The sequence below is a fragment of the Salmo salar genome, chromosome ssa15, assembly GCF_905237065.1.
Source record: "Salmo salar chromosome ssa15, Ssal_v3.1, whole genome shotgun sequence".
Classification (NCBI taxonomy): Eukaryota; Metazoa; Chordata; class Actinopteri; order Salmoniformes; family Salmonidae; genus Salmo; species Salmo salar.
Genome location: NC_059456.1, coordinates 70044450 through 70071838, shown reverse-complemented (window position 1 = coordinate 70071838; position 27389 = coordinate 70044450). Strand labels below are relative to the sequence as shown.

At 41.9% G+C, this 27389-nt stretch overlaps 1 protein-coding gene across 1 annotated transcript in view; it reads right to left on the bottom strand.

Annotated features, from left to right (window-relative positions):
* Positions 1-5022: 5022 nt before the first annotated feature.
* The window catches only part of LOC106572221 (semaphorin-3F-like), a 106867-nt gene continuing 84500 nt past the window's right edge, over positions 5023-27389 (bottom strand). The window contains exons 11-18 of the mRNA XM_014146212.2: positions 26055-26199; positions 25405-25627; positions 13987-14075; positions 13809-13850; positions 13545-13702; positions 8350-8417; positions 7968-8098; positions 5023-7850 (exon numbers count right to left, since the gene is read on the bottom strand). Coding sequence (XP_014001687.1) covers positions 7449-7850; positions 7968-8098; positions 8350-8417; positions 13545-13702; positions 13809-13850; positions 13987-14075; positions 25405-25627; positions 26055-26199 — 1258 coding nt within the window. The 3' untranslated portion in view covers positions 5023-7448. The remainder of the gene's footprint in view (positions 7851-7967; positions 8099-8349; positions 8418-13544; positions 13703-13808; positions 13851-13986; positions 14076-25404; positions 25628-26054; positions 26200-27389) is intronic.

The window sequence follows — 27389 nt, the reverse complement described above, 5'->3', positions numbered from 1 at the left end:
AAGTATAATAAAGAAACGTTACTGTATAAGAAAATAATATGAGCCCCCCCTGGTGGAGCAGATGTCTAATCATGTTTAGTGTGTGTGTGTGTGTGTGTGTGTGTGTGTGTGCTGCTCTAATTTAAGAGTATGAAACGAGACTTAATTCCACCATTCCTCAATCTTGATACACAATTACATTAATCTGTACTGAATGTTTAGAAAAGATGAAACATATAATAATAAACAAATATGTATTACAACCACATCAATTTAAACTAACACAAACACATCTACTAGTACAAAGAAAAAGCACAATTGTAGTCAACGTAGCTCAATAACAAACACAAACACAAAAAAACAGTAAAACAAAGAACCGCTAAATACACAGTATTCCTTCTGAGAAGGGTTGACTTGTTCTAATGCTGGCTTCATGTGGTAAATGGTAAACGGGGAAGTCCGACATGATTGGGTGCATTCGACATTGCAGGCGACTTTAAAGCCGAGGCGAGACTGTGTAATATGCAAGTCACCTTGCATCATAAATAACTACTCAATATTATTTATAGATCAGTCAGTCGGTCACAATTTTAGCAACCAGGAAATAGCGGAGCGATTTCTGCATAGTGCATCTTTAAGGGGTATGCTGTAGATTGATAATAACATAGCCTTCCCCGTAGCTCAGTTGGTAGAGCATGGTGTTTGCAACGCCAGGGTTGTGGGTTCGATTCCCACGGGGGGCCAAGTACGAAGAAGAAAAAAAATTGTATGAAATTAAATGTATGCATTCACTACTGTAAGTCGCTCTGGATAAGAGCGTCTGCTAAATGACTAAAATGTAAAATGTAACATCACCGAAGTACGTTGAATCGCTAAACTAGCTAACATTGATAATAATGAAGTTTGCTAGCATTGACAACAAACTACTAGTAGCTACATTATTCATATTGATAAGGTAATAGTTGTCAAAACCGTATTTGTTGTCAGGTCAGTGGTGAAACGTCACAACCCGGCAACAAAATGTTATCCGAGTGTCCTTGTAATTCCAATTTGGTGGCTCATTCAAGTGAAATTTCCCAGTGGGAACAAGGAGCTTCCGATAACTCTGATAGCACGCGAATGCCACAGTGGACTTTCCTGCTGGGGTCAGTCATTGTGGTTTGCATATAAGCCAATCTGATTGGCTAACTGGTTATTTTATTTTACCTTTATTTAACCAGGTAGGCTAGTTGAGAACAAGTTCTCATTTGCAACTGCGACCTGGCCAAGATAAAGCAAAGCAGTGCGACACATACAACAACAGATACAAATGGAATAAACAAACATACCATCAATAATACAGGTATGTGCAGTAGGGAGTAGAAAAGGCCGCTGTAATATTTCACGTGAATATTCAAAAATCTGCTTAAAACAATATGCACATTTTCCCACCAGAGATGTTTCCATCAAACAAACTTTTTGCAGATAAAAGACTTTGCGTGATGACGTTGTAAGCGTAAAAATTACTTTTGCCGTTAAATTCCCATGTACCGAATGCAAAATAGGTTTCCATCGCATTTTCAACTCTACTGATGGTTATATCACAAAAACTGTTGGGTTATATAGCAAATGTACGCACTGTTTTATGAGATTGAAGAACACATTATGTAGGTATGGTCTTAGACCATTCCTCCATACATAATCATTGCAGATCTTTGATATTCTTCGTCTGCATTTATGGACTGCCCATTTCAATTCAAACCACATGTTTTTAATAGATGTTCAATAGGGTGTTCAAGTCCGGATACTGAGATGGGTATTGAAAATCAGTAGTTGTGTTATTTATTTTATACACTCTTTTTTCCTCAGCTTTATCAAGGGTGGCAATAATTTGGGACCTGACCAAATCAGACAGTTATTCGAATTGTAACAAAACGTAATACACATGTTCAAAACGCTGTCAATCTCAACATATTGAGTCTTGACAGTGTTCTTGACAGCGTTTTGAACATGTGTATTAAGTTTTGTTACAATACGAACTGTATGCGAGCACATTTAGATTGACCACAGGGTGGCACTATAACTGGCGCATATTTACAGTGCCTTTAGAAAGTATTCACAACCCTTGACTTTTTTCACATTTTGTGTTAGAACCTGAACGTAAAATTGATTACATAAAACATTTCAGGGACTGGCCTCCACACAATACCCCATAATGTCAAAGTGGAATTATGTTTTTCTGAATTTTTACAAATTAAAAAAGTAAGAAATAAAAGTAACAGATAATTAAAGAGCAGCAGTAAAATAACAATAGTGGGGCTATATACCTGTACAGAGTCAATGTGCTGGGGCACCGGTTAGTCGAGGTAATTGAGTTAATATGTACATGTACGTAGTTATTAAAGTGACTATGCATAGATAATAACAGAGAGTAGCAGCAGCGTAAAAGAACGGGCAGAGGGGGCAATGCATATAGTCTGGGGTAGCCATTTGATTAGATGTTCAGGAGTCTTATGGCTTGGGGGTAGAAGCTGTTTCGAAGCCTCTTGGACCTAGACATGGCGCTCCTGTACCGCTTGCCGTGCGGTAGCAGAGAGAACAGTCTATGACTAGGGTGGCTGGAGTCTTTGACAATTTTTAGGGCCTTCCTCTGACACCGCTTGGTATAGAGGTCCTGGATGGCAGGAAGCTTGGCCCTGGTGATGTACTGGGCTGTACACACTACCCTCTGTAGTGCCTTACGGTCGGCGGCTGAGCAGTTGCCATACCAGGCAGTGATGCAACCAGTCAGGATGCTCTCGATGGTGCAGCTGTAGAACCTTTTGAGGATTTGAGGACCCATGCTAAATCTTTTCAGTCTCCTGAGGGGGAATAGGTTTTGTCGTGCCCTCTTCACGACTGTCTTGGTGTGCTTGGACCATGTTAGTTTGTTGGTGATGTGGATGCCAAGGAACTTGAAGCTCTCAACCTGCTCCACTACAGCGCCATCGATGAGAATGAGGGCGTGTTCGGTTCTCCTTTTCCTGTAGTCCAAAATCATCTCCTTTCTCTTGTGGTGTACTCCTCAATGCCATCCCGGAACATATTCTAGTCTGTGCTAGTAAAACAGTCCTGTAGCTTAGCATTTGCTTCATCTGACCACTTTTTTTATTGACCGAAGTCACTGGTGCTTCCTGATTTAATTTTTGCTTGTAAGCAGGAATCAGGATAGAATTATGGTCAGATTTGCCAAATGCGGGGGGAGGAAGAGCTTTGTACGCGTCTCTGTGTGTGGAGTAAAGGTGGGCTAGAGTTTTTTTCCCCTCTGGTTGCACATTTAACATGCTGATAGAAATGACGTAAAATGGATTTAAGTTTCCCTGCATTAAAGTCCCTGGCCACAAGGAGCGCCACCTCTGGATGAGCGTTTTCCTGTATGCTTATGGCGGCATTCAGCTCACTGAGTGCAGTTTTAGTGCCAGCATTGGTCTGTGGTGGTATGTTGACAGCTAGGAAAAATACAGACAAAATCTCTCTAGTTAGATAGTGTGGTCAACAGCTTATCATGAGATACTCTACCTCAGGCAAGCAAAACCTTGAGACTTCCTTAGATATCGTGCACCAGCTGTTGTTTACAAATATACATAGATTGCCACCCCTTGTCTTACCAGAGGCTGTGGTTCTATCCTGTCAATACAGTGTATAACCTGCCAGCTGTACATTATTCATGTCGTTGTTCAGCCACAACTCAGTGAAACATAAGATACTACAGTTTTTAATGTCCCGTTGGTAGGATATATGTGCTTTAAATTCGTCCAATTTATTATCCAGTGATTGTACATTGGTCAGTAGTACAGATGGCAAAGGCAGATTAGCCACTCGTAACCTGATCCTCACAAGGCACCCCGATCTCCTTCTGCGAAATCTGTCTTTTTCTCCTGCGAATGACGGGGATGAGGGCCTGTTCGGATGTCTGGAGTAAATCCCTCTCGTCCGACTCATTAAAGGAAAATTCTTCGTCCAATTCAAGGTGAGTAATCTCTGTTCTGATGTCCAGAAGCTCTTTTCGGTCATAAGAGATGGTAGCAGCAACATTATGTTCAAAATAAGTTACAAACAATGCAAAAAAAAATTAACAAAATAACATGGATGGATGGTGTATCAAAACACCCAGTCACTACAAAGATACAGTTGTCCTTCCTAACTCGGTTGCCAGAGAGGAAGGAAACCGCTCAGGAATTTCACCATGAGGCCAATGGTGACTTTAAAACAGTTAGAGTTTAATGGCTGTGATAGGAGAACACTGAGGATGGATCAACAACATTGTTACCCCACAATACTAACCTAATTGACACAGTGAAAAGGACGCCTGTACAGAATAAAATATTCCGAAACATGCATCCTGTTTGCAACAAGGCATTAAAGTAATACTGCAAACAATGTGGCAAAGCAATTCACTTTTTGTCCTGAATACAAAGTGTTATGTATGTTTGGGAAAAAGTCAATACAGCTGATTACTGAGTACTACTCTCCTTATTTTCAAGCATAGTGGTGGTTGCATCATGTTATGAGTATGCTTGTAATCGTTATGGACTGGAGAGTTTTTCAGGATAAAAAATAAATGGAATGGAACTAAGCACAGGCCAAATCCTTGAGGAAAACTTGGTTCAGTCTGCTTTTCACCAGACACTGGGAGATGAATTCACCTTTTATCAGGACAATAACATAAAACAGAAGGCCAAATCTACAATGGAGTTGCTTACCAAGAAGACAGTGAATGTTCCTGATGGACCAAGGTACAGTTTTGACTTAAATCTACTTTAAAATCTATGGCAAGACCTGAAAATGAGTTGTCTAGCAATGATCAAAAAACTATTTTACAGAGCTTGAAGAATTTTGAAAAGAATAATGGGCAAATGTTGCACAATCCAGTTGTGAAAAGCTCTTAGAGACTTACCCAGAAAGACTCACAGCTGTAATCGCTGCCAAAGATGCTTCCACAATGTATTGACTCAGGGGTGTGAATACTTATGTAAATTAGATATTTCTGTATTTCATTTTCAATAAATGTGCAAACAATTCTAAAACCATTTTCCCATTTGTCATTATGGGGTATTGTGTGTGGATGGGTGAGTAAATATATATATTTTGAATTCAGGCTGTAACGACAAAATGTGGAATAAGGGGTATGAATGCTTTTTTGAAGGAACTGCATATCTCTTGATCTGTTTGACTCAGAGTCATGGAATTTGGCACATATGCTCAGGGACGTAAGTATAGCTAACCTGTAGAGTGGTTCTGATTGGCCGCATGGTGGCGCTGTTGGGCCATAGCTTGACCCCCACCATGGCTGCTTGCAACTATATTTTGACTTACTCATGTCAATCTTGTGGGGTCGTATATCAGCTCACATAAACATTTTTACCTGCTCTAGAAGGAATATGGTATCGAGTGTTACTTTGTTTTGTTTGAGTGATTTTTGTTTTGGTACAAATTATATTCCAGAAAAGAGAGAGGTAGACATTTCTGGATTCAAACTCTATAGCTAAGAAAAGGAAAAGAAGCCACGTGAAGCCACAAACAATGTGAATATAGTGCAAAATATGTTAAATAGAACACATTTTCATTCAAATAAGAGTATTCTTTGGCTTCAGAGTTGAGTAATCTGTTAGAGCGTTCCTGTCCATAACAATTTATTAATTCAAATCTTTCTACTTTTAGTTTCCAAAAAGGTCTACCTTTATTCCTCAAATCCTCTTTCTGTTAATACTGGTCCTGTATATCACATGATGATAATAATAATCTCCCCTTCCCCATCCCAGCCCTCACACCCCCACCACCAAAGTGCAGAACAGGAATATCTACAGTCTCCAAATAAATATGTTTCATGGCGTGGGTGAGAGGGAGTGCAGTGGATTCATGAAAAGTCCAAACCTAACATAGATCTTTGTGAGATCTAAAAGTCCATATGAATGCACTGTACACACGTAGTACATGACATAAGGTCAAAAGATGACTACAGCTTATGAATCAGGCAAAAGGAGCTCTAAGCAACATTGTTGATAGAGCCAAGTGAGTGCTAGTGAGTATAATAATCATGTCTCATCTCTAGAGGACAAGAAATACAGTGTGGCCATGTCATATAGTCAAACTTCAAAGAGCTTTCCAGTCCAGTTTCTGTTGTTGGATCAGGTTCATGTCAGGTGTCAGGCTGTGTAAAAGTAATGTAGCTCCCATAGAAGAGGTAATATGTATTGTCATTTCGAAGCAATACAATAGCAAACTCCTGTACCGTCTCCATTTATTTTCTCACTGCAATAATCAACAGCTAATGAATCTCTTTTTCTGAATGAATCGTTCCAAACCAAACTTGCTCTATTTACATGTACATTTTTTAATCCCTCTATAGTCTTGGCTGGAGAATGGAACAGTGTTTGGTCCAAAATATTGTCTCCGCCTAACACACTGTTGAAGTGCTGAGCAGAAAGAAGCACAAGGTCGGAGACTTGGATAGCTTTTTAGCTGACGCTAATGGTTTTGTATCCAGTTGTATTGGGAAAATATATATATATGCATAAACCCAAAGAGTCCAACAAATAAAAATAAGTAGAGACTCATTTGGTCAGTTTCTTCCTGCTAACAAATACGTTTGGTCAAATTAAGCAGGAGTTTCTGATTATCCACATTTTTTTGTGACACGTCATTTTAAAAACACAATCAAAACATTGCAAATTTGCTAAAATTGATCACCTCATTGTTATATCAGAATCTTAAGAAACGGCGGATGAAAAACTGAGCCGTGTTCTTTCTGATTTGATATTGGCAGGATTCTACTGTAGCAATATTTCGAATGGAAACACAATACACATAATAATATAAAAATTGCCCATATTTCATCAATTAATTTTAACTAATGTTTGAAACACTGATTTTTGAAAATGTTGGATTCAGGGGAACAAATGTATTGTAAAAGTATGGTTTTACAATGATTCATATGATAGGGTCTCCCTATCGCCTAACTACCATGGTGCTGGCTAGACAACTCTTGTGTACACTAACAATCCTCTGCAGTTTCTAAAACTGCTTATACTGAGTGAGACATACTATAACATAAGTAGCAATCCAGTTGATAATACCCAGGCTTATAGGATCAGGGATTATATTCAGGTTACTAGTTACTAATTTGGACTGAATAGGGCAGTTCATTTGCTAAATAATCGGAAGATTTTTAGGACCAAACCCTCTGTGCGTGTAACTCCAATTTGACCTCAACTCTCATTGACATCAATAGATGATTTACAAGAAAGCACATAGCTATGTGCACTGATCTAAAGTCAGAATTGGGCCCATGGAGACTAACCCTGAATGGGAATGGGATGAACAATACACATAACAACAACATCAACATCACAACATGAGTGAGTGACTCTGCACGTTACCAGTGTGGAGGGCCACTGTGACCCTCCAGGACCTGGCCCGGGCACCATCGAAGGAGAGGGGAGAGAAGGGGACTAGGAGAGGATAGGGCCCCCTGGGGCTGGCTCTGGCTGGCTCTTGACATGCCTCCTGTTGGTGCGTTTTGTGGGAAGGTTGGGGCTGAACTGCTGCCAGTAGGACTGACAGTACTGGTTGATGAGGCGGATCTCCGGCTGGGAGGAGAACTGCGGTGGCAGAGTTTGAGGCGGGGGAGGTGGGTGCGGGTGGTGATGGGGGTTCTGGTCCTCCGGGGGGGCATCCAGGGAGGTGAGGGCCTCCACTATCTCCCGGTCCAGGATGCGGAGGGCCACGCGGACCACCGTGTGCTTGAAGTTGTTCTCAGTGGCCAGGCAGTGGTACAGCCCCCTGTCAGCGTGGCTCAGAGACTTGAGCAAGATGCCATGAGCTGTCTTCAGCACCTCTCCGTCTCGGCTCAGCTGGGGGAAGGGGAGAGAAGGGATAAGGAACATCAGCGTGAGCGAAAAGGAGAAGACAACATTATCTACAGCCATCATACAAAAGTTAACTTAATGGTCCATTAGGCCTTGTCTTACCACTTTCCTCCTGCCGTCTGGTTTCTGGTATAGCCATTTGACTGTCGCTTGTGGAGATCTAGGTTGGCACTCCAGGAACGTACTGCTCCCCTTCACCCCAAACTGCACCGTTTCACTGAGACGCTTCTCCACTGAAGGAGATAGAATCAGAGAAATAAAGTGAAGTATCGATTATGGCATAATCTGAATAAAAGGCCTTTTGACTCCATTTGACCCATTAACAGTGGTTAACTCCTTTGTGAGATTGTGTTGCGAGACCATTGTATGCAGAAAATAATTATACTCCTTTTACAAAAATCTATTTGCCAGACCAGGCTTTCAGATACACTCTATATAAGATGTAAGGGAGATATTGTTCAGTGCTTTGGCCGTGATCACGTACCTTTTGCATTGAACCCTCTGCACTGCCGCAAGGGGTTTCCATGCTTAATATCCTGTCTTCTGCTTCGCCTGTGAACAAGTATAGGAACAGTGAATTACACTCTACACATTATCACAACTTTGACTTATGCCTGAAACCCGGTAAGCAGTTTGGATGGAATTACTTCAGCTAAACTAATATCATGACTGTCCTGTGAGGATCCAAATAGGTCAGATCAGCTTGGCAATAGATAACTTCAGCCAGACCCCCTCTCACCCACATAGGGGGAGATAGGAGCTGGTGGGAGGTTGACAGTTCACACCCTGTTGTAAATCAAGGATTAGAATATTCAGTTATCTCCCTCTCCAAATTCACACAGGAATGTGCCTTTGTTTCACAGATATTTTCTAGCCGAAACTCTTAACACATTCTAAAGTGAATACTGGAACAACATTTCTAACATAGAACTTGGGGAATGGTCAAAGGCGATCTAAAGAATAATAATAATGTCATTTTGGTTGTTATTTTGTGATGTCATTAAAAATTCTACAAAAAGGAAATACTGTAACTTGAAAAGTATATACACAACATGTACAAAGTTTCCATCCTCTACATTGTGTATGAAATGTGAAAAATTGTGTTTTTTTAAGAGAGGGATGTGATCTTAGAAACAATAAGAGGAAATTGCTCCTATAACTTTGTATAAGTAAGTAGTCACCACCCCCTTGAGTGAAGTCAGAAAGCATGTCAGCCTCACGAACCACCTCTTTTGAAGAACTGTGTAAAATTCTGGGTTAAGTATTAACATATCAGACCAGAGATACATCTCCAGTTGAAGTCGTAAGCTTACATACAACTTAGCCAAATACATTTAAACTCAGTTTTTCACAATTCCTGACATTTAATCACATTTAAATTTAAATTCCCTGTCTTAGGTCAGTTAGGATCACCACTTTATTTTAAGAATGTGAAATGTCAGAATAATAGTACAGAGAATGATTCATTTCTTTCATCACATTCCCAGTGGGTCAGAAGTTTACATACACCCAATTAGTATTTGGTAGCATTGCCTTTAAATTGTTTAACTTTGGTCAAATGTTTTGGGTAGCCTTCCACAAGCTTCCCACAATAAGTTGGGTGCATTTTGGCCCATTCCTCCTGACAGAGCTGGTGTAATTGAGTCAGGTTTGTAGGCCTCCTTTCTCGCACACTTTCAGTTCTGCCCACAAATCTTCTATAGGATTGAGGTCAGGGCTTTGTGATGGCCACTCCAATACCTTGACTTTGTTGTCCTTAAGCCATTTTTCCACAACTTTGGAAGTATGCTTGGGGTCATTGTCCATTTGGAAGACCCATTTACGACCAAGCTTTAACTTCCTGACTGATGTCTTCAGATGTTGCTTCAATATATCCACATAATTTTCCTGCCTCATGATGCCATCTATTTTGTGAAGTCCCCCAGTCCCTCCTGCAGCAAAGCTCCGCCACAACATGATGCTGCCACCCCGTGCTTCAAGGTTGGGATGGTGTTATTCGGCTTGCAAACCTCCCCCTTTTTCCTCCAAACATAACGATGGTCATTATGGCCAAGCAGTTCTATTTGTGTTTCATCAGACCAGAGGACATGTGCAGTTTCAAACCGTAGTCTGGCTTTTCTATGGCGGTTTTGGAGCAGTGGCTTCTTCCTTGCTGAGCGGCCTTTCAGGTTACGTCGATATAGGACTCGTTTTACTGTGGATATAGATACTTTTGAACCTGTTTCCTCCCGCGTCTTCACATGGTCTTTTGCTGCTATTCTCTGATTGATTTGCACTTTTCGCACCAAAGTACGTTCATCTCTAGGAGACAGAACGCGTCTTGTTCCTGTGCGGTATGACGGCTGCGTGGTCCCATGGTGTTTATACTTGCGTACTATTGTTTGTACAGATAAACGTGGTACCTTTAGGCGTTTGGAAATTGCTCCCAAGGATGAACCAGACTTGTGAAGGTCTACAATTTTTTTCTGAGGTCTTGGCTGATTTCTTTTGATTTTCACATGATGTCAAGCAAAGAGGCACTGAGTTTAAAGGTAGGCCTTGAAATACATCCACAGGTACACCTCCAATTGACTCAAATGATGTCAATTAGCCTATCAGAAGCTTCTAAAGCCATAACATCATTTTCTGGAATTTTCCAAGCTGTTTAAAGGCACAGTCAACTTAATGTATGTAAACTTCTGACCCACTGGAATTGTGATACAGTGAATTATAAGTGAAATAATCTGTCTGTAAACAATTGTTGGAAAAATTACTTGTCATGCACAAAGTAGATGTCCTAACTGACTTGTCAAAACTATAGTTTGTTAACAAGACATTTGTGGAGTGGTTGAAAAACTAGTTTTAATCACTCCAACCTAAGTGTATGTAAACTTCCAACTTCAACTGTAGCTGCAGCTCACGTCCAAAGTGGTTCGAACTCAATCTCAACACGAGATAGAGGCGATAACGTCACCTCCCCGACAATCACTAGTATGATAAGCTGTCCTAAGTAAAGTATCTAGAAAATTGAACTTAAGTGGGACCATTATCCTACTCTTCTCAAATCACTGTAGAACGCTACTCTCATCACCCCAATGGGAACCATCGACACGGCTGGCTAGCCTATCTTCAGGAGCGAATGGAAGGGAATTCAACTCTGTAGTTCTGTTCAGGACTACACGACGAACCATGACATTTACACGTAAATACATTAATTTCTTACTACAAAAGTGTGGCGGTTCGTTTAAAGTATGTGATTACTGTGAGAGCAGTTTCTAAATGTACCAAAGTATTATGTCTCTGTTCCTCTGCACCCCTCTCTCCATCTCTTTTGTAACAAGCCGCCATATTTTGTCAGTCCGCTAGTGACCTTGTCGTATGTATTAAGTGTGTTTGTTTATCCTGAGTTACCATTTAGATAGCTAGTAAATAAATAATATTTGTGTAGTACTGAATCATAAGTAAGGCTGGTGTTTTTGAAGATGCAGGAGGTTACGACTGTTCAGAATGATGATAAGATACGAGGTTATGATTAATGAGTTTACTGCTTATGGATGTAATAGGTAAAGACCTTAAATACAGAAATATTTAATTTACATACAGTACCAGTCAAAAGTTTGGACACACCTACACATTCAAAGGTTTTTCTTTATTTGTACTATTTTCTACATTGTAGAATAATAGTGAAGACATCAAAACTATGAAATAATACATATGGAATCATGTAGTAACCAAAAACGAATTAAAATCTAAATATATTTTATATTTGAGATTCTTCAAAGTAGCCACCCTTTGCACACTCTTGGCAACCAGCTTCATGAGGTAGTCACCTGGAATGTATTTTAATTAATATATTTTCTTCTTAATGCGTTTGAGCCAGTCAGTGACAAGGTAGGGGTGGTATACAGAAGATAGCCCTATTTGGTAAAATACCAAGCCCATATTATGGCAAAATACCAAGCCCATATTATGGCAAGAACAGCTCAAATAAGCAAAGAGAAATGTCAGTCCATCATTACTTAGAGACATGAAGATCAGACAACGCGGAAAATGTTCAGTTGCAAAAACCGTCAAGCACTATGATGAAACTGGCTCTCATGAGGACTGCCACAGGAAAGGAAGACCCAGTTACCTCTGCTGCTGAGGATAAGTTCATCAGAGTTAACTGCACCTCAGATTGCAGCCCAAATAAATGCTTCACAGAGTTCAAGTAACACACACATCTCAACCAACTGTTCAGAGGAGACTGTGTGAGTCAGGCCTTCATGGTCTAATTGCTGCAAAGAAACCACTACTAAAGGACACCAATAAGAAAAAGGGACTTGCTTGGGCCAAGAAACACCAGCAATGGAAATTTGCCCTTTGGTCTGATGAGTCCAAATGTGAGATTTTTGGTTCCAACCGCCATGTCTTTGGGAGATGCAGAGTAGGTGAACGGATTATCTCTGCATGTGTTGTTCCCACCGTGAAGCAGGGAGGAGGAGTTGTGATGGTGTGGGGGAGCTTTGCTGATGACACTTTGTGATTTTTTTTAGAATTCAAGGCACACTTAACCAGCATGGCTACCACAGCATTCTGCAGCGATACGCCATCCCATCTGGTTTGTGCTTGGTGGAACTATCATTTGTTTTTCAACACGACAATGACCCAAAACACACCTAACAGGCTGTGTAAGGGCTATTTGACCAAGAAGGAGAGTGACGGATTGCTGCATCAGATGACCTGGCCTCCACAATCACCCAACCTCAACCCAATTGAGATGGTTTGGGACGAGTTGGACAACTGTCTCTATAGCACTTCACTAATCTGGGCTTTATGGGAGAGCGGCCAAACGGAAGCAACTCTCGAGACAAAGGCACATGACAGCACGCCTGGAGTTTGAAAAGATGCAAGTGAAAGACTGAGAGCATAAGGCAAAAGATTTAGTGGTCTGCTGAGACAATATTTTAACTTTTTGGCCTGAATGCAAAGCGATATGTCTGGAGAAAACCATCACCCATCTAATACCATCCCTACCGTGAAGCATGGTGGTGGCAGCATAATGCTATGGGGGATGCATTTCAGCGGCAGGGCCTGGGAGACTGGTAAGGATAGAGGGAACAATGAATGGAACCAAATAAAGGCCAATCCTTGATGAGAACCTGCGTCAGAGTGAAAACGACCTTAGACTGGGGCAAAGATTTACTATCCAACAGGACAATGACCCCAAGCATACAGCCAAAGCAACGCTGGAATGGCTTCAGAACAAGGATGTGAAAGTCCTTGAGTTGCCCAGCCAAAGACCAGACTTGAAACCCATGGAAAATCTATGGAAAGACTTTAAGATTACTGTTCACCGCCGCTCCCCATCTAACTTAACAGAGCTTGAAAAAATCTGCAAGAACGAATAGGAGAAAATCCCCAAATCCAGATGTGCAAAGCTGATACAGACGACTCAAAGCTGTAAGGTGCTTCTACAAAGTATTGACTCAGGGCTGTGAATACTTATGTAAATTAGATATTTCTGTATTTCATTTTCAATAAATTAGCAAAAATGTCTAAAAACATGTTGTTTTCACTGTGTGTAGATGGGTGAGAAAAAACATTATTTAATACATTTTGAATTCAGGCCGTAACATAACAAAATGTGGAATAAGTCAAGGAGTATGAATACTTATACTCTATTATGTAACCCCCTCATTTGGTGCTAAGGTGCCTCACCTCTTGGTGGAGGGGCTAAAGGCGGCGCATGTCTCTCCGTCCCAGGCACAGTAAGGGTCTCTGGCCAGGCAGCAGTCTGAACAGGCCTTCCCATAGACGCCACACCTGTGCAGGGACAACTGGGTAAGCCCCCTCTCTGACGACACATACAGCTGTTGCTGTGGGTCAGAAGGGAAGAGGAAGGACTATCAGAGGCATACAAACAACAGCAACACAACAACAGCAGTAATCATAGATGAACAAGTGATAATTAATGAAACCTACCCTTTTTGATGATAACTTCATAGTCTTAATAGGAGCTGGAGTCTGCAAAAAAGAACAACAAATAGGGGTTAGGAGAAGATAATACTGCAGAATGAAGCTTTTGGCTTGTCCCATCTCCCTTCTTGTATTAATTCATTCTAGACAATGATTTACGTGAAATAGTAATGATTGTCATTACCCTGAACATTTCCACTTCCTCTAATGTGAGTTCTTCTGTTGTGCTAGTGTCTTTAGGAAGTACTATCACCTTTTGGACTGTCCCACGATCTACAAAAAGAGGGGAGAGCGGTTCATAGTGTACATAGTACCACAGATATTGACAGTTCTTTTGTGTTTCTTCCATTTGCGAATAATCGCACCAACGTTGTCACCTTCTCACCAAGCTGCTTGGCGATGGTCTTGTAGCCCATTCCAGCCTTGTGTAGGTCTACAATCTTAGGAGAGCTCTTTGGTCTTGGCCATGGTGGAGAGTTTGGAATCTGATTGATTGATTGCTTCTGTGGACAGGTGTCTTTTATACAGGTAACAAGCTGAGATTAGGAGCACTCCCTTTAAGAGTGTACTCCTAATCTCAGCTCGTTACCTGTATAAAAGACACCTGGGAGCCAGAAATCGTTCTGATTGAGAGGGGGTCAAATACTTATTTGCCTCATTAAAATGCAAATCAATTTATAAAATTTTTGACATGCGTTTTTCTGGATTTTTTTGTTGTTATTCTGTCTCTCACTGTTCAAATAAACCTACCATTAAAATCTGCTTCCTGTGCTTGGCCCTCCTATGTTGAACATAATAAACGGCTCTCTATCCACCGGATGTGTACCAAGCTCACTAAAAGTGGCAGTAATAAAGCCTCTCTTGAAAAAGCCGAATCTTGACCCAGAAATTATAAAAAACTATCGGCCTATATCGAATCTTCCATTCCTCTCAAAAAAAAATTAAAAAGCTGTTGCACAGCAACTCACTGCCTTCCTGAAGACAAACAATGTATACGAAACGCTTCAGTCTGGTTTTAGACCCCATCATAGCACTGAGACTGCACTTGTGAAGGTGCTAAATGACCTTTTAATGACGTCAGACCGAGGCTCTGCATCTGTCCTCGTGCTCCTAGATCTTAGTGCCGCTTTTGATACCATCGATCACCACATTCTTTTGGAGAGATTGGAAACCCAAATTCGTCTACATGGACAAGTTCTGGCCTGGTTTAGATCTTATCTGTCGGAAAGATATCAGTTTGTCTCTGTGAATGGTTTGTCCTCTGACAAATCAATTGTAAATTTCGGTGTTCCTCAAGGTTCCGTTTTAGGACCACTATTGTTTTCACTATATATTTTACCTCTTGGGGATGTCATTCGAAAACATAATGTTAAATTTCACTGCTATGCGGACGACACACAGCTGTACATTTCAATGAAACATGGTGAAGCCCCAAAATTGCCCTTGCTAGAAGCCTGTGTTTCAGACATAAAGAAGTGGATGGCTGCAAACTTTCTACTTTTAAACTCGGACAAAACAGAGATGCTTGTTCTAGGTCCCAAGAAACAAAGAGATCTTCTGTTGAATCTGACAATTAATCTGGATGGTTGTACAGTCATCTCAAATAAAACTGTGAAGGACCTCGGCGTTACTCTGGACCCTGATCTCTCTTTTGAAGAACATATCAAGACTGTTTCAAGGACAGCTTTTTTCCATCTACGTAACATTGCAAAAATCAGAAACTTTCTGTCCAAAAATGACGCAGAAAAATTAATCCATGCTTTTGATACTTCTAGGCTGGACTACTGCAATGCTCTACTTTCCGGCTACCCGGATAAAGCACTAAACAAACTTCAGTTAGTGCTAAATACGGCTGCTAGAATCCTGACTAGAACCCCAAAATGTGATCATATTACTCCAGTGCTAGCCTCCCTACACTGGCTTCCTGTTAAGGCAAGGGCTGATTTCAAGGTTTTACTGCTAACCTACAAAGCATTACATGGGCTTGCTCCTACCTATCTTTCCGATTTGGTCCTGCCGTACATACCTACACGTACGCTACGGTCACAAGATGCAGGCCTCCTAATTGTCCCTAGAATTTCTAAGCAAACGGCTGGAGGTAGGGCTTTCTCCTATAGAGCTCCATTTTTATGGAATGGTCTGCCTACCCATGTGAGAGACGCAGACTCAGTCTCAACCTTTAAGTCTTTACTGAAGTCTTATCTCTTCAGTAGGTCCTATGATTAAGTATAGTCTGGCCCAGGAGTGTGAAGGTGAACGGAAAGGCTGGAGCAACGAACCGCCCTTGCTGTCTCTGCCTTGCCGGTTCCCCTCTCTCCACTGGGATTCTCTGCCTCTAACCCTATTACAGGGGCTGAGTCACTGGCGTACTGGTGTTCTTTCATGCCGTCCATGGGAGGGGTGCGTCACTTGAGTGGGCTGAGTCACTGACGTGGTCTTCCTGTCTGGGTTGGCGCCCCCCCCTTGGATTGTGCCGTGGCGGAGATCTTTGTGGGCTATACTCGGCCTTGTCATAGGACGGTAAGTTGGTGGTTGGAGACATCCCTCTAGTGGTGTGGGGGCTGTGCTTTGGCAAAGTGGGTGGGGTTATATCCTGCCTGTTTGGCCCTGTCCGGGGGTTTCATCGGATGGGGCCACAGTGTCTCCTGATCCCTCCTGTCTCAGCCTCCAGTATTTATGCTGCAGTAGTTTATGTGTCGGGGGGCTAGGGTCAGTCTGTTACATCTGGAGTATTTCTCTTGTCTTATCCGGTGTCCTGTGTGAATTTAAATATGCTCTCTCTAATTCTCTCTTTCTCTCTTTCTTTCTTTCTCTCGGAGGACCTGAGCCCTAGGACCATACCTCAGGACTACCTGGCATGATGACTCCTTGCTGTCCCCAGTCCACCTGGCCGTGCTGCTGCTCCAGTTTCAACATTTCTGCCTGCGGCTATGGAACCCTGACCTGTTCACCGGACGTGCTTGTTGCACCCTCGACAACTACTATGATTATTATTATTTGACCATGCTGGTCATTTATGAACATTTTAACATCTTGACCATGTTCTGTTATAATATCCACCCGGCACAGCCAGAAGAGGACTGGCCACCCCTCATAGCCTGGTTCCTCTCTAGGTTTCTTCCTAGGTTTTTGGCCTTTCTAGGGAGTTTTTCCTAGGGAGTTTTTCCTAGCCACCGTGCTTCTTTCACATGCATTGCTTGCTGTTTGGGGTTTTAGGCTGGGTTTCTGTACAGCACTTTGAGATATCAGCTGATGTACGAAGGGCTATTTAAATACATTTGATTTGATTTGATTTTGATCATTTCTTTGTCAGTGGCAAACGTACAAAATCAGCAGGGGATCAAATACTTTTTTCCCTCACTGTATCTGATTTGGATCATATGTGACCTTGTCATCTGCTGTTCGGATGGCCATGACTGTACGCTCTGACTGCTCTTTTTTAAATTGGTAAGCAAGCAATCTGCTAGGCCTATTGCTATACCCATGGTATTTCTGTTTAGTAACTATACTCTCCCGAGTATAGTCCAAATTTAGTTTGGGTTTGGCTGCTTTAAGTTGACTCCAGGAGGCGCTGTCTGGGGATTGTTTATGTACTTTTTCACAGCGTTCCAGCTCCCTCTCAAGATCTAACCTGTGTGCTTCCATTGCTTTTTTCTTAGAGGAAGCATATGCAATTAGATGGCCTCTTAGTGTGGCTTTGGCAGCGTCCCTCATTGTGGCCGGAGAAACAGGAGAATTTGTTGTGTTATGTGTAGTTGTCTATCCATGTAGTAACCAATATATAGAATGCTTCATTTGATAACATGGAGGTGGTGAATTTCCAGCTCTTTGACCTCAGGATGTTTTTACAGAGGTCAAAGCGGAGGCGGACAAGGCATGATCTGAAAGTGCTATGGATGCGATTGTACAAGTGGCAGAATTTATGAACATCTTTGCGATAAAAATATAATCTATACGAGAGTAGGTGTTATGGACATTGGAGTAGTATGGATAGTCCATAGATGAGCTATTAGTCTCTCTCCAGATATCTATCAGTCCCATCTCTTTAGTAAAAGAGTTAAACATCTTTGCTGATCTAGGGTTAGTGGTGGGGACTTGAGATGATTTGTCCAGAGTTGAGTTGAGGGTACAATTAAAATCTCCAGCCAGCACTCCAAAGGAAACACAACGCTCACTGAACAGGGTTATCATTTTCGACATGAAAGCAGGAGTATCTGTGTTAGGGGCGTATATGTTTAAGATAGTAATTGGTTGCCCATACAGTGACCCAGTTATCAGAATAAATTTTGCCTCCGTATCAGATATGTTTTTGTCAATTATGAATGGAACATGCTTATGGATAAGTATGGCTGAGCCTCTACTGTTTGATTTGAGAGATGGGAAATACACCTGTCCCACCCAAGCTCTGCAGAGTTTAGCATGTTCGGTAACACAGAGGCTTGTCTCTCGTAATAGCACAATGTCTGCTTTTTCCTTTTTGAGAGCACATAAACTCAGCAAAAAAAGAAACGTCCCTTTTTCAGGACCCTGTCTTTCAAAGATAATTCGTAAAAATCCAAATGCTTTCACAGATCTTAACCTGTTAGGGCTAGGGGGCAGTATTGACACGGCCGGATAAAAAACGTACCCGATTTAATCTGGTTACTACTCCTGCCCAGTAACTAGAATATGCATATAATTATTGGCTTTGGATAGAAAACACCCTAAAGTTTCTAAAACTGTTTGAATGGTGTCTGTGAGTATAACAGAACTCAAATGGCAGGCCAAAACCTGAGAAGATTCCATGCAGGAAGTGGCCTGTCTGACAAGTTATGTTTCATCTTGGCTCTTTTTATTGAAGACTGAGGATCTTTGCTCTAACGTGACACTTCCTACGGCTCCCATAGGCTCTCAGAGCCCGGGAAAAAGCTGAACAATATCGAGGCAGCCTCTGGCTGAAACACATTATCGCTTTTGGCAAGTGGCCGATCAGCGTACTATGGGCTTAGGCGCGTGCCCGAGTCGACCGAATGCTTTATTTTCTTTCGTCTGTTTACCTAAACGCAGATTCCCGGTCTATATATTATCGCTTTTTTATGAGAAAAATTGCATAAAAATTGATTTTAAACAGCGGTTGACATGCTTCGAAGTACGGTAATGGAATATTTAGAATTTTTTTGTCACGAATTGCGCCATGCTCGTCACCCTTATTTACCCTTTCGGATAGTGTCTTGAACGCACGAACAAAACGCCGCTGTTTGGATATAACTATGGATTATTTTGAACCAAACCAACATTTGTTATTGAAGTTGAAGTCCTGGGAGTGCATTCTGACGAAGACAGCAAAGGTAATAACATTTTTCTTATAGTAAATCTGACTTTGGTGAGTGCTAAACTTGCTGGGTGTCTAAATAGCTAGCCCTGTGATGCCGGGCTATCTACTGAGAATATTGCAAAATGTGCTTACACCGAAAAGCTATTTTAAAATCGGACATATCGAGTGCATAGAGGAGTTCTGTATCTATAATTCTTAAAATAATTGTTATGCTTTTTGTGAACGTTTATCGTGAGTAATTTAGTAAATTCACCGGCAGTGTTCGGCGGGAATGCTAGTCACATGCTAGTCACATGCTAATGTAAAAAGCTGGTTTTTGATATAAATATGAACTTGATTGAACAAAACATGCATGTATTGTATAACATAATGTCCTAGGGTTGTCATCTGATGAAGATCATCAAAGGTTAGTGCTGCATTTAGCTGTGGTTTGGGTTTATGTGACATTATATGCTAGCTTGAAAAATGGGTGTCTGATTATTTCTGGCTGGGTACTCTGCTGACATAATCTAATGTTTTGCTTTCGTTGTAAAGCCTTTTTGAAATCGGACAGTGTGGTTAGATTAACGAGAGTCTTGTCTTTAAAATGGTGTAAAATAGTCATATGTTTGAAAAATTGAAGTTTTTGCATTTTTTTGGTTTTTGAATAACGCGCCACGGGATTACACTGGCTGTTACGTAGGTGGGACGATTTGGTGCCACCTACCCTAGAGAGGTTAATTGTCAAGGGTTTAAACACTGTTTCCCATGCTTGTTCAATGAACCATAAACAATTAATGAACATGCACCTGTGGAACGGTCGTTAAGACACTAACAGCTTACAGACGGTAGGCAATTACGGTCACAGTTATGAAAACTTAGGACACTAAAGAGGCCTTTCTACTGACTCTGAAAAACACCAAAAGAAAGATGCCCAGGGTCCCTGCTCATCTGCATGAATGTGCCATAGGCATGCTGCAAGGAGGCATGAGGACGGCAGATGTGGCCAGGGTAATAAATTGCAATGTCCGTACTGTGAGACGCCTAAGACAGCGCTGCAGGGAGACAGGATGGATAGCTGATCGTCCTCGCAGTGGCAGGCCACGTGTAACAACACCTGCACAGGATTGGTACATCCGAACATCACACCTGCGGGTAGGTACAGGATGGCAACAACAACTGCCCGAGTTACACCAGGAACGCACAATCCCTCCATCAGTGCTCAGACTGTCCGCAATAGGCTGAGAGAGGCTGGACTGAGGGCTTGTAGGCCTGTTGTAAGGCAGGTCCTCAACAGACATCACCGGCAACAATGGGCACCTATGGGCACAAACCCACCGTCGCTGGACCAGACAGGACTGGCAAAAAGTGCTCTCCACTGACGAGTCACCGTTTTGTCTCACCAGGGGTGATGGTCGGATTTGAGTTTATCGTCGAAGGAATGAGCGTTACACTGAGGCCTGTTCTCTGGAGCGGGATCGATTTGGAGGTGGAGGGTCGGTCATGGTCTTGGGCGGTGTGTCACAGCATCAACGGACTGAGCTTGTTGTCATTGCAGGCAATCTCAATGCTGTGCGTTACAGGGAAGACATCCTCCTCCCTCATGTGGTACCCTTCCAGCAGGCTCATTCCGACATCACCCTCCAGCATGACAATGCCAGCAGCCATACTGCTCGTTCTGTGCGTGATTTCCTGCAAGACAGGAATAGCAGTGTTCTGCCATGACCAGCGAAGAGCCCGGGTCTCAATCCCATTGAGCACGTCTGGGACCTGTTGGATCGGAGGCTGAGGGCTAGGGCCATTCCCCCCAGAAATGTCCGGGAACTTGCAGGTGCCTTGGTGGAAGAGTGGCGTAACATCTCACAGCAAGAACTGGCAAATCTGGTGCAGTCCATGAGGAGGAGATGCACTGCAGTACTTAATGCAGATGGTGGACACACCAGATACTGACTGTTACTTTTGATTTTGACACCCCCTTTGTTCAGGGACACATTATTAAATTTCTGTTAGTCACATGTCTGTGGAACTTGTTCAGTTTATGTCTCAGTTGTTGAATCTTAATATGTTCATACAAATACTTACACATGTTAAGTTTGCTGAAAATAAACGCAGTTGACAGTGAGAGGACGTTTCTTTTTTTGCTGAGTTTAGTATCTTTTTCCGTCTTATTGCATGACCTAACTCATGCCAGTTCCATGTCAGTAGATTTAACCTGTTAGGGCTAGGGGGCAGTATTTGCACGGCTGGGTAAAAAAAATGTACCCGATTTAATCTGGTTACTAATCCTACCCAGTAACTAGAATATGCATATACTTATTATATATGGATAGAAAACACTCTAAAGTTTCTAAAACTGTTTGAATGGTGTCTGTGAGTATAACAGAACTCATTTGGCAGGCAAAACCCTGAGACATTTTCTGACAGGAAGTGGATACCTGATGTGTTGTATTACCTTTAAACCTATGCCATTGAAAAACACAGGGGCTGAGGAATATTTTGGCACTTCCTATTGCTTCCACTAGATGTCACCAGCCTTTACAAAGTGTTTTGAGTCTTCTGGAGGGAGATCTGACCGAACAAGAGCCATGGAACGATGATGGCCCATTAGACACCTGGCGCGAGTTCATGTTGGGTACCCTCGTTCCAATACGGTATAAAAGAGAATGCATTCGTCCACCTTGAATATTATTCATGTTCTGGTTAAAAAAAGGCCCTAATGATTTATGCTATACAACGTTTGACATGTTTGAACGAACGTAAATATATTTTTTCCCCTCGTTCATGACGAGAAGTCCGGCTGGCTTAGATCATGTGCTAACAAGACGGAGATTTTTGAACATAAATGATGAGCTTTTTTGAACAAAACTACATTCGTTATGGACCTGTGATACCTGGAAGTGACATCTGATGAAGAGAATCAAAGGTAATGGATTATTTACATAGTATTTTCGATTTTAGATCTCCCCAACATGACGTCTAGTCTGTATCGCAACGCGTATTTTTCTGGGCGCAGTGCTCAGATTATTGCAAAGTGTGATTTCCCAGTAAGGTTATTTTTAAATCTGGCAAGTTGATTGCGTTCAAGAGATGTAAATCTATAATTCTTTAAATGACAATATAATATTTTACCAATGTTTTCTAATTTTAATTATTTAATTTGTGGTACTGACTTGACTGCCGGTTATTGGAGGGAAACGATTTCCTCAACATCAATGCCATAGTAAAACGCTGTTTTTGGATATAAATATGAACTTGATAGAACTAAAAATGCATGCATTGTCTAACATAATGTCCTAGCAGTGTCATCTGATGGAGATTGTAAAAGGTTAGTGCATCATTTTAGCTGGTTTTATGGTTTTGGTGACCCTGTCTTTGAATTGACAAAACATTACACACAACTCTTGTAAATGTACTGTCCTAACATACTCTAAATTTATGCTTTCGCCGTAAAACCTTTTTGAAATCGTAAAACGTGGTTAGATTAAGGAGATGTTTATCTTTCAAAGGGTGTAAAATAGTTGTATGTTTGAAAAATTAGAATTTTGACATTTATTTGGATTCCAATTTGCCGCTCTTGAAATGCACCTGCTGTTGATGGAGTGCACCACGGGTGGGATGCTTGCGTCCCACCTAGCCCATAGAGGTTAAGATACGAGTCAACGTCATCGAACAGTAATCGAACTCTAGTGCAAGTCATCTCTGGGTATAGGTGGATAATAGTTACAGCTGCGATCACATAAAAGAAAAAGAAACGGTGTACATAAAATAACAATCTCTGAACACCCCAGCCGAGTTCCCAAACAACTAAACATATCCTGTTGGATCTGTTAAACCCACGCTCAGTCACAATTCTGTGTTCCGAAAAATGGGAACAGTTCGCAATGCACAACGTCTCCCAAGAGAGAAGAAAATAGCTCATCCTCTCCGCCTCGCATTAAGTGACAACGTAGTCCATACCATAGTAAAAAAGAGAGGGGGAAATGAAGTAAATAAAATCAATAGCCCATCCTACAAATTCATCCCCCAAAGGACATAGGCCAAATCGTTTGGACTACATAAAACAGAAATGAGGGACCAAATCCCTAAGAGGGATCTATAGGATAAGTTGTTTGTTATTAGTAAAATTAAATATCAACAGGATAAGGCGGTCATAACCATAGGCATAACATTGACACACTGAGCCTCTCGTTAGGTCTGTAGATGTGTCGTAATTGATAGGCTATCAATGGTGAAGGCCTATGTGAAAATTATAAATACAAATTAAAAAAGTAGGCTATAGGCATAATATAAATTTACAATATCTGATCACTTTGTCTGCCAATTAGCGTATATGTTCTACAGACAAGATAACAGGCGGTAAATTGTTAATTTTCTCACTTGACATAAAAGGGGAAATAAAAGTAGGCTAAAATGTTAGTTAGGCTATAGGGCTTATCCCTCTCTCAGCTAGATGAAAATAAATGTCACGATCGTCATAATGATTGGACCAAGGCGCAGCGTGAGTAGCGTTCCACATCTTTATTATAATGTGAAACTTCAGCAAAATACAAAAACAATAAATGATCAAACGAACGTGAAGACAGTGAAGTGCAAATAGGCACCTACACAAAAACAAGATCCCACAAAACACAGTGGGGAAATGGCTGCATAAATATGATCCCCAATCAGAGACAACGCTAAACAGCTGCCTCTGATTGGGAACCATACCAAGCACACCAACATAGAAATAAACAACATAGAACACCCCCAGTCACGCCCTGACCTATTATACCATAGAGAACCAAGGGCTCTCTATGGTCAGGGCGTGACAATAAATTACAAATAGACGGCTATAACGACATTTAGCGGGGCGGGTGGGTCTTTGGATGGCGGCTATATGTTGTCTTACCTCCATTAGTAATATCGGTAATCGCTTTTAGTCATTGGTCCATTTCTCAATTGGCAGGATTGTCCTTAAAAAATGTTTTACCTCTTCAGGAGTTTTGAAGTGTCGCAGGGCTCCTTGGTGAAGAATCCTGAGATCGTTTGGGTATTTGAATCCCCTGAAGATGCCTCGGTCAATGAAGTGTTTCTTCACCTCGTCAAACTCTCGGCGCTTTTGGCGTATTCCAGCTGACAGGTCCTGGTGTAAAGTGAGTTTGGCGTTTCCCACTGTAATGGTGTTGATTTTTGCCCCCTGTAGGCCTCGTTCCTTGTCGGTGAATCTCAGGAAACGTATGGTGATTTGGCGCAGTGGTTGTCTGTCTGCTGGTGGGGGCCTCAGTACTAGGTGAGTGCACTCGAGTTCTATGGGCCTGTCGGTGGACTGGTGGAGCCACTCAGGGCCAGGTTTAATAGAACCCAGTTATTCCTTCGCCCCCTATTTTCCAGGTCCTCTGTTTTCTCTTCCAGATGCTCGATTCTATTTTTAGCAGATGCTGTTGTTTTGATGGCATCTGCCAGTGAGTTTTCCATGGATTGGATTCGTCCCTCTTTCTCATCCAGGCGCCCCACGTTGATGGTTATCTTGTTGTCGATGTCAGGCAAAGCGTTTTCCAGGGTTATCACCTTTCCCCATATCGCACTGAGCTGAGAGTTAATGCCATCTAATTTGATGTTGAGTTCTGTAAATTGGTATCTCAGCTCAGAAAGGATGTCTTTGACAGAGGACGAGGTTAGCAGTTGGGCCTCGGGAAGGGACGGGTCCTCTTGCTCCTGGCTCTAGCTTTTTCTGAGGCTAGCTGTTTCTTGGAGGCTTTTTCCGCGGCTATTGCTCGAGTCCAGCTAAAAATGTCACATGTAATGTTGCTTTTTGTAGCCATCCATTGGCTTTTTTGACTAAAGCTAATGGGGTTTAACTTGAAGTGGAGGTAAGATTAAGAGTTTGAAATTACTTGTGCGTAGCTCTCAGTTCATACAGCTATCTTGTTCAAGGGTCACGTGATCCCCCAAAATTTGTTTCAACTTTTAAATGTCACACCCCTAATACAGTGTTGAAAGGAAACTATTCACTGAGAGCTAACTTGAGGTACATGAGCATGATTTGATCATGATCAAATTATTTCTATGATCAAGGCATTATTTACCCAGTTCCAGCTGTACACACACCTCAATTTAGGATTTGACTGAATCTGGGGCCATATGTATCAAGCATCTCAGATTAGAAATGCTGATCTAGGATCAGATCCCCACTGTCCATGTAATCTTATTCATTGTGATCTAAAAAGGCAAAACTGATCCTAAATCAGCGCTCAAACTCTTGAGATACATACAGCCCCTGATGTTCCCCCTCAGAAAAAAAGGAGGAAGAACCTAGATAGCATGACTCACCTGTGCCCAGAAAGAGCACCTCATACCTCCCGTCCACAGCATCCACCAGGTCCACCACGATGGAGGTGAATCGGTAGTCCACCCCTGTTCGGACCACCAGGGGGCGCTTGTGTATGGTGTAGACAGGGTGGTACATGAGGGGGTGCGCCCTCACAAAGTTCACTGCCTCATCCGAAAACTCCTTGGTGGAGCGGAGGCCCGGGGTGAATGTTCCTCCTGGACACTGTAGACGAAGAGGACAGAGAGCTCTGGTTGAACTAGGTCATGTTCAGTGGCACCAAAAAGAAGAAAACCGTCTGAAACAGAGAAGAACTACTGTATCTGGACTTGGCCAATCAGAACTGCATGTTTCATTTTCCATTGCACAACGTTTTGCTACGGTGTACATCAATCAATACGGCCGTCATGTAGCTCAACATGTTCTTGTGTGTTGGATCATGGGAATTATGTGATTTTGACCACTACAAGACACTGACAGTTTGACACATTGTTTATTTTGATTGTTTGTTGATCTAGATTTGACTCTATGATCAATAGCAACTTCAAAGCTATCCATAATGTGTTTGTTTATTAGGCTACTGTCTACTAGTCAAATGAACCATCATTCATTTTCGACATTCCTGGAGGCATTTGGTCCTGAGTGTACGTACCGTTCCAGGGCGAGGGTAGGGGATCTTTCCAGTGTAGGGGGTCCACTGGTAGTTGTGTCCATGCTTGTGTGAGAAGGGGCCATTGAAGACATTGCGAATGTCGGACATAGAGTACACACACACGGCTGAGCCCTTAAACACAGACCTGAGGAAAGAGGTGGAAAGGTGGTGGAAGAGAGTCATAAAAATAGACTATCCTAGTGGTGTGTATTCATGGATGCCAAGGGAAGAAAGGCTTCTGAGCAAGCGAAACAGCGCCCCTCTGTCTCTGTATGTGTAGCCCATCTATCTGATGATGTCTGGTCAAAAAGAGTATGACATTGTTGCCGTCCATAGCATTGAATGCAAAAGAAGCCAACGAGCATTTGGCCTCCCTTGGTACATTTAAAAAAATACAAAATAATAGCCAATCAGCGTTGAGTTAAACTGAGTGAGCTCAACTGAGAATGGTCATGGTGCACCAGAAAAAAGTGTCAAGGGAAGAGTGTCAAGGGACTTGTGGTTTTATTTAATTATCCATACTAGCCAATGATTATAACAGCGATTCTGATTCAACCCTAAATTCATAAATTGTGCCCCTGGCCTGAGAGGATGGAAGTTCAATATGAAGCTAAATGTAGGCTAGTAGGCTAATTTTAACTAGCTGGCTCATCATTGCCCATGAAAGGAAGTTAGGCTAGAGAGCATGCATTTTAGCCAGGTAGCCTAGGACAACAAAAACTAAAAGTGTGTACTGTATGACAGAGTCATAGACCGTTTCAGCAACATGGAAGAGAGGAGGATGGCATTGGCGTTTCTCTACAAGTAGGGTGAGTCAAGTTTTTCCTACTTTCACGCACGCACGCACGCAGCACGCACGCACGCACGCACACACACACACACACACACACACACACACACACACACACACACACACACACACACACACACACACACACACACACACACACACACACAGAAATCAGTTCCATGGACAGCCACATCATATTTAGCTTACGTTAATTGGACTGATTCAGAGGGGTTGGGTTAAATGCGGAAGGCACATTTCAGTTGAATGCATTCAGTTATACAACTGACTAGGTATCCCCCTTTCCCTTTCCCTAAACTGTTTTTGGTTTATTTTAGTTGTAACTGTATTAGACTAAGCAGAGGTGATTTGATGATGATGAAATATTTAAATTGATATGGTGCTGGAATAGTGGAGGCAGCTCCTGTTTTCTTTGAGACTTGCAGTAACTCTCTATGGTTCTAAATCAATAGTTGTTCAGTAGTCTGAAAATGGCGGAAACATTAACTTGCTTGAACTGTTTGTTACATGCAATATGCTTTGTGGAC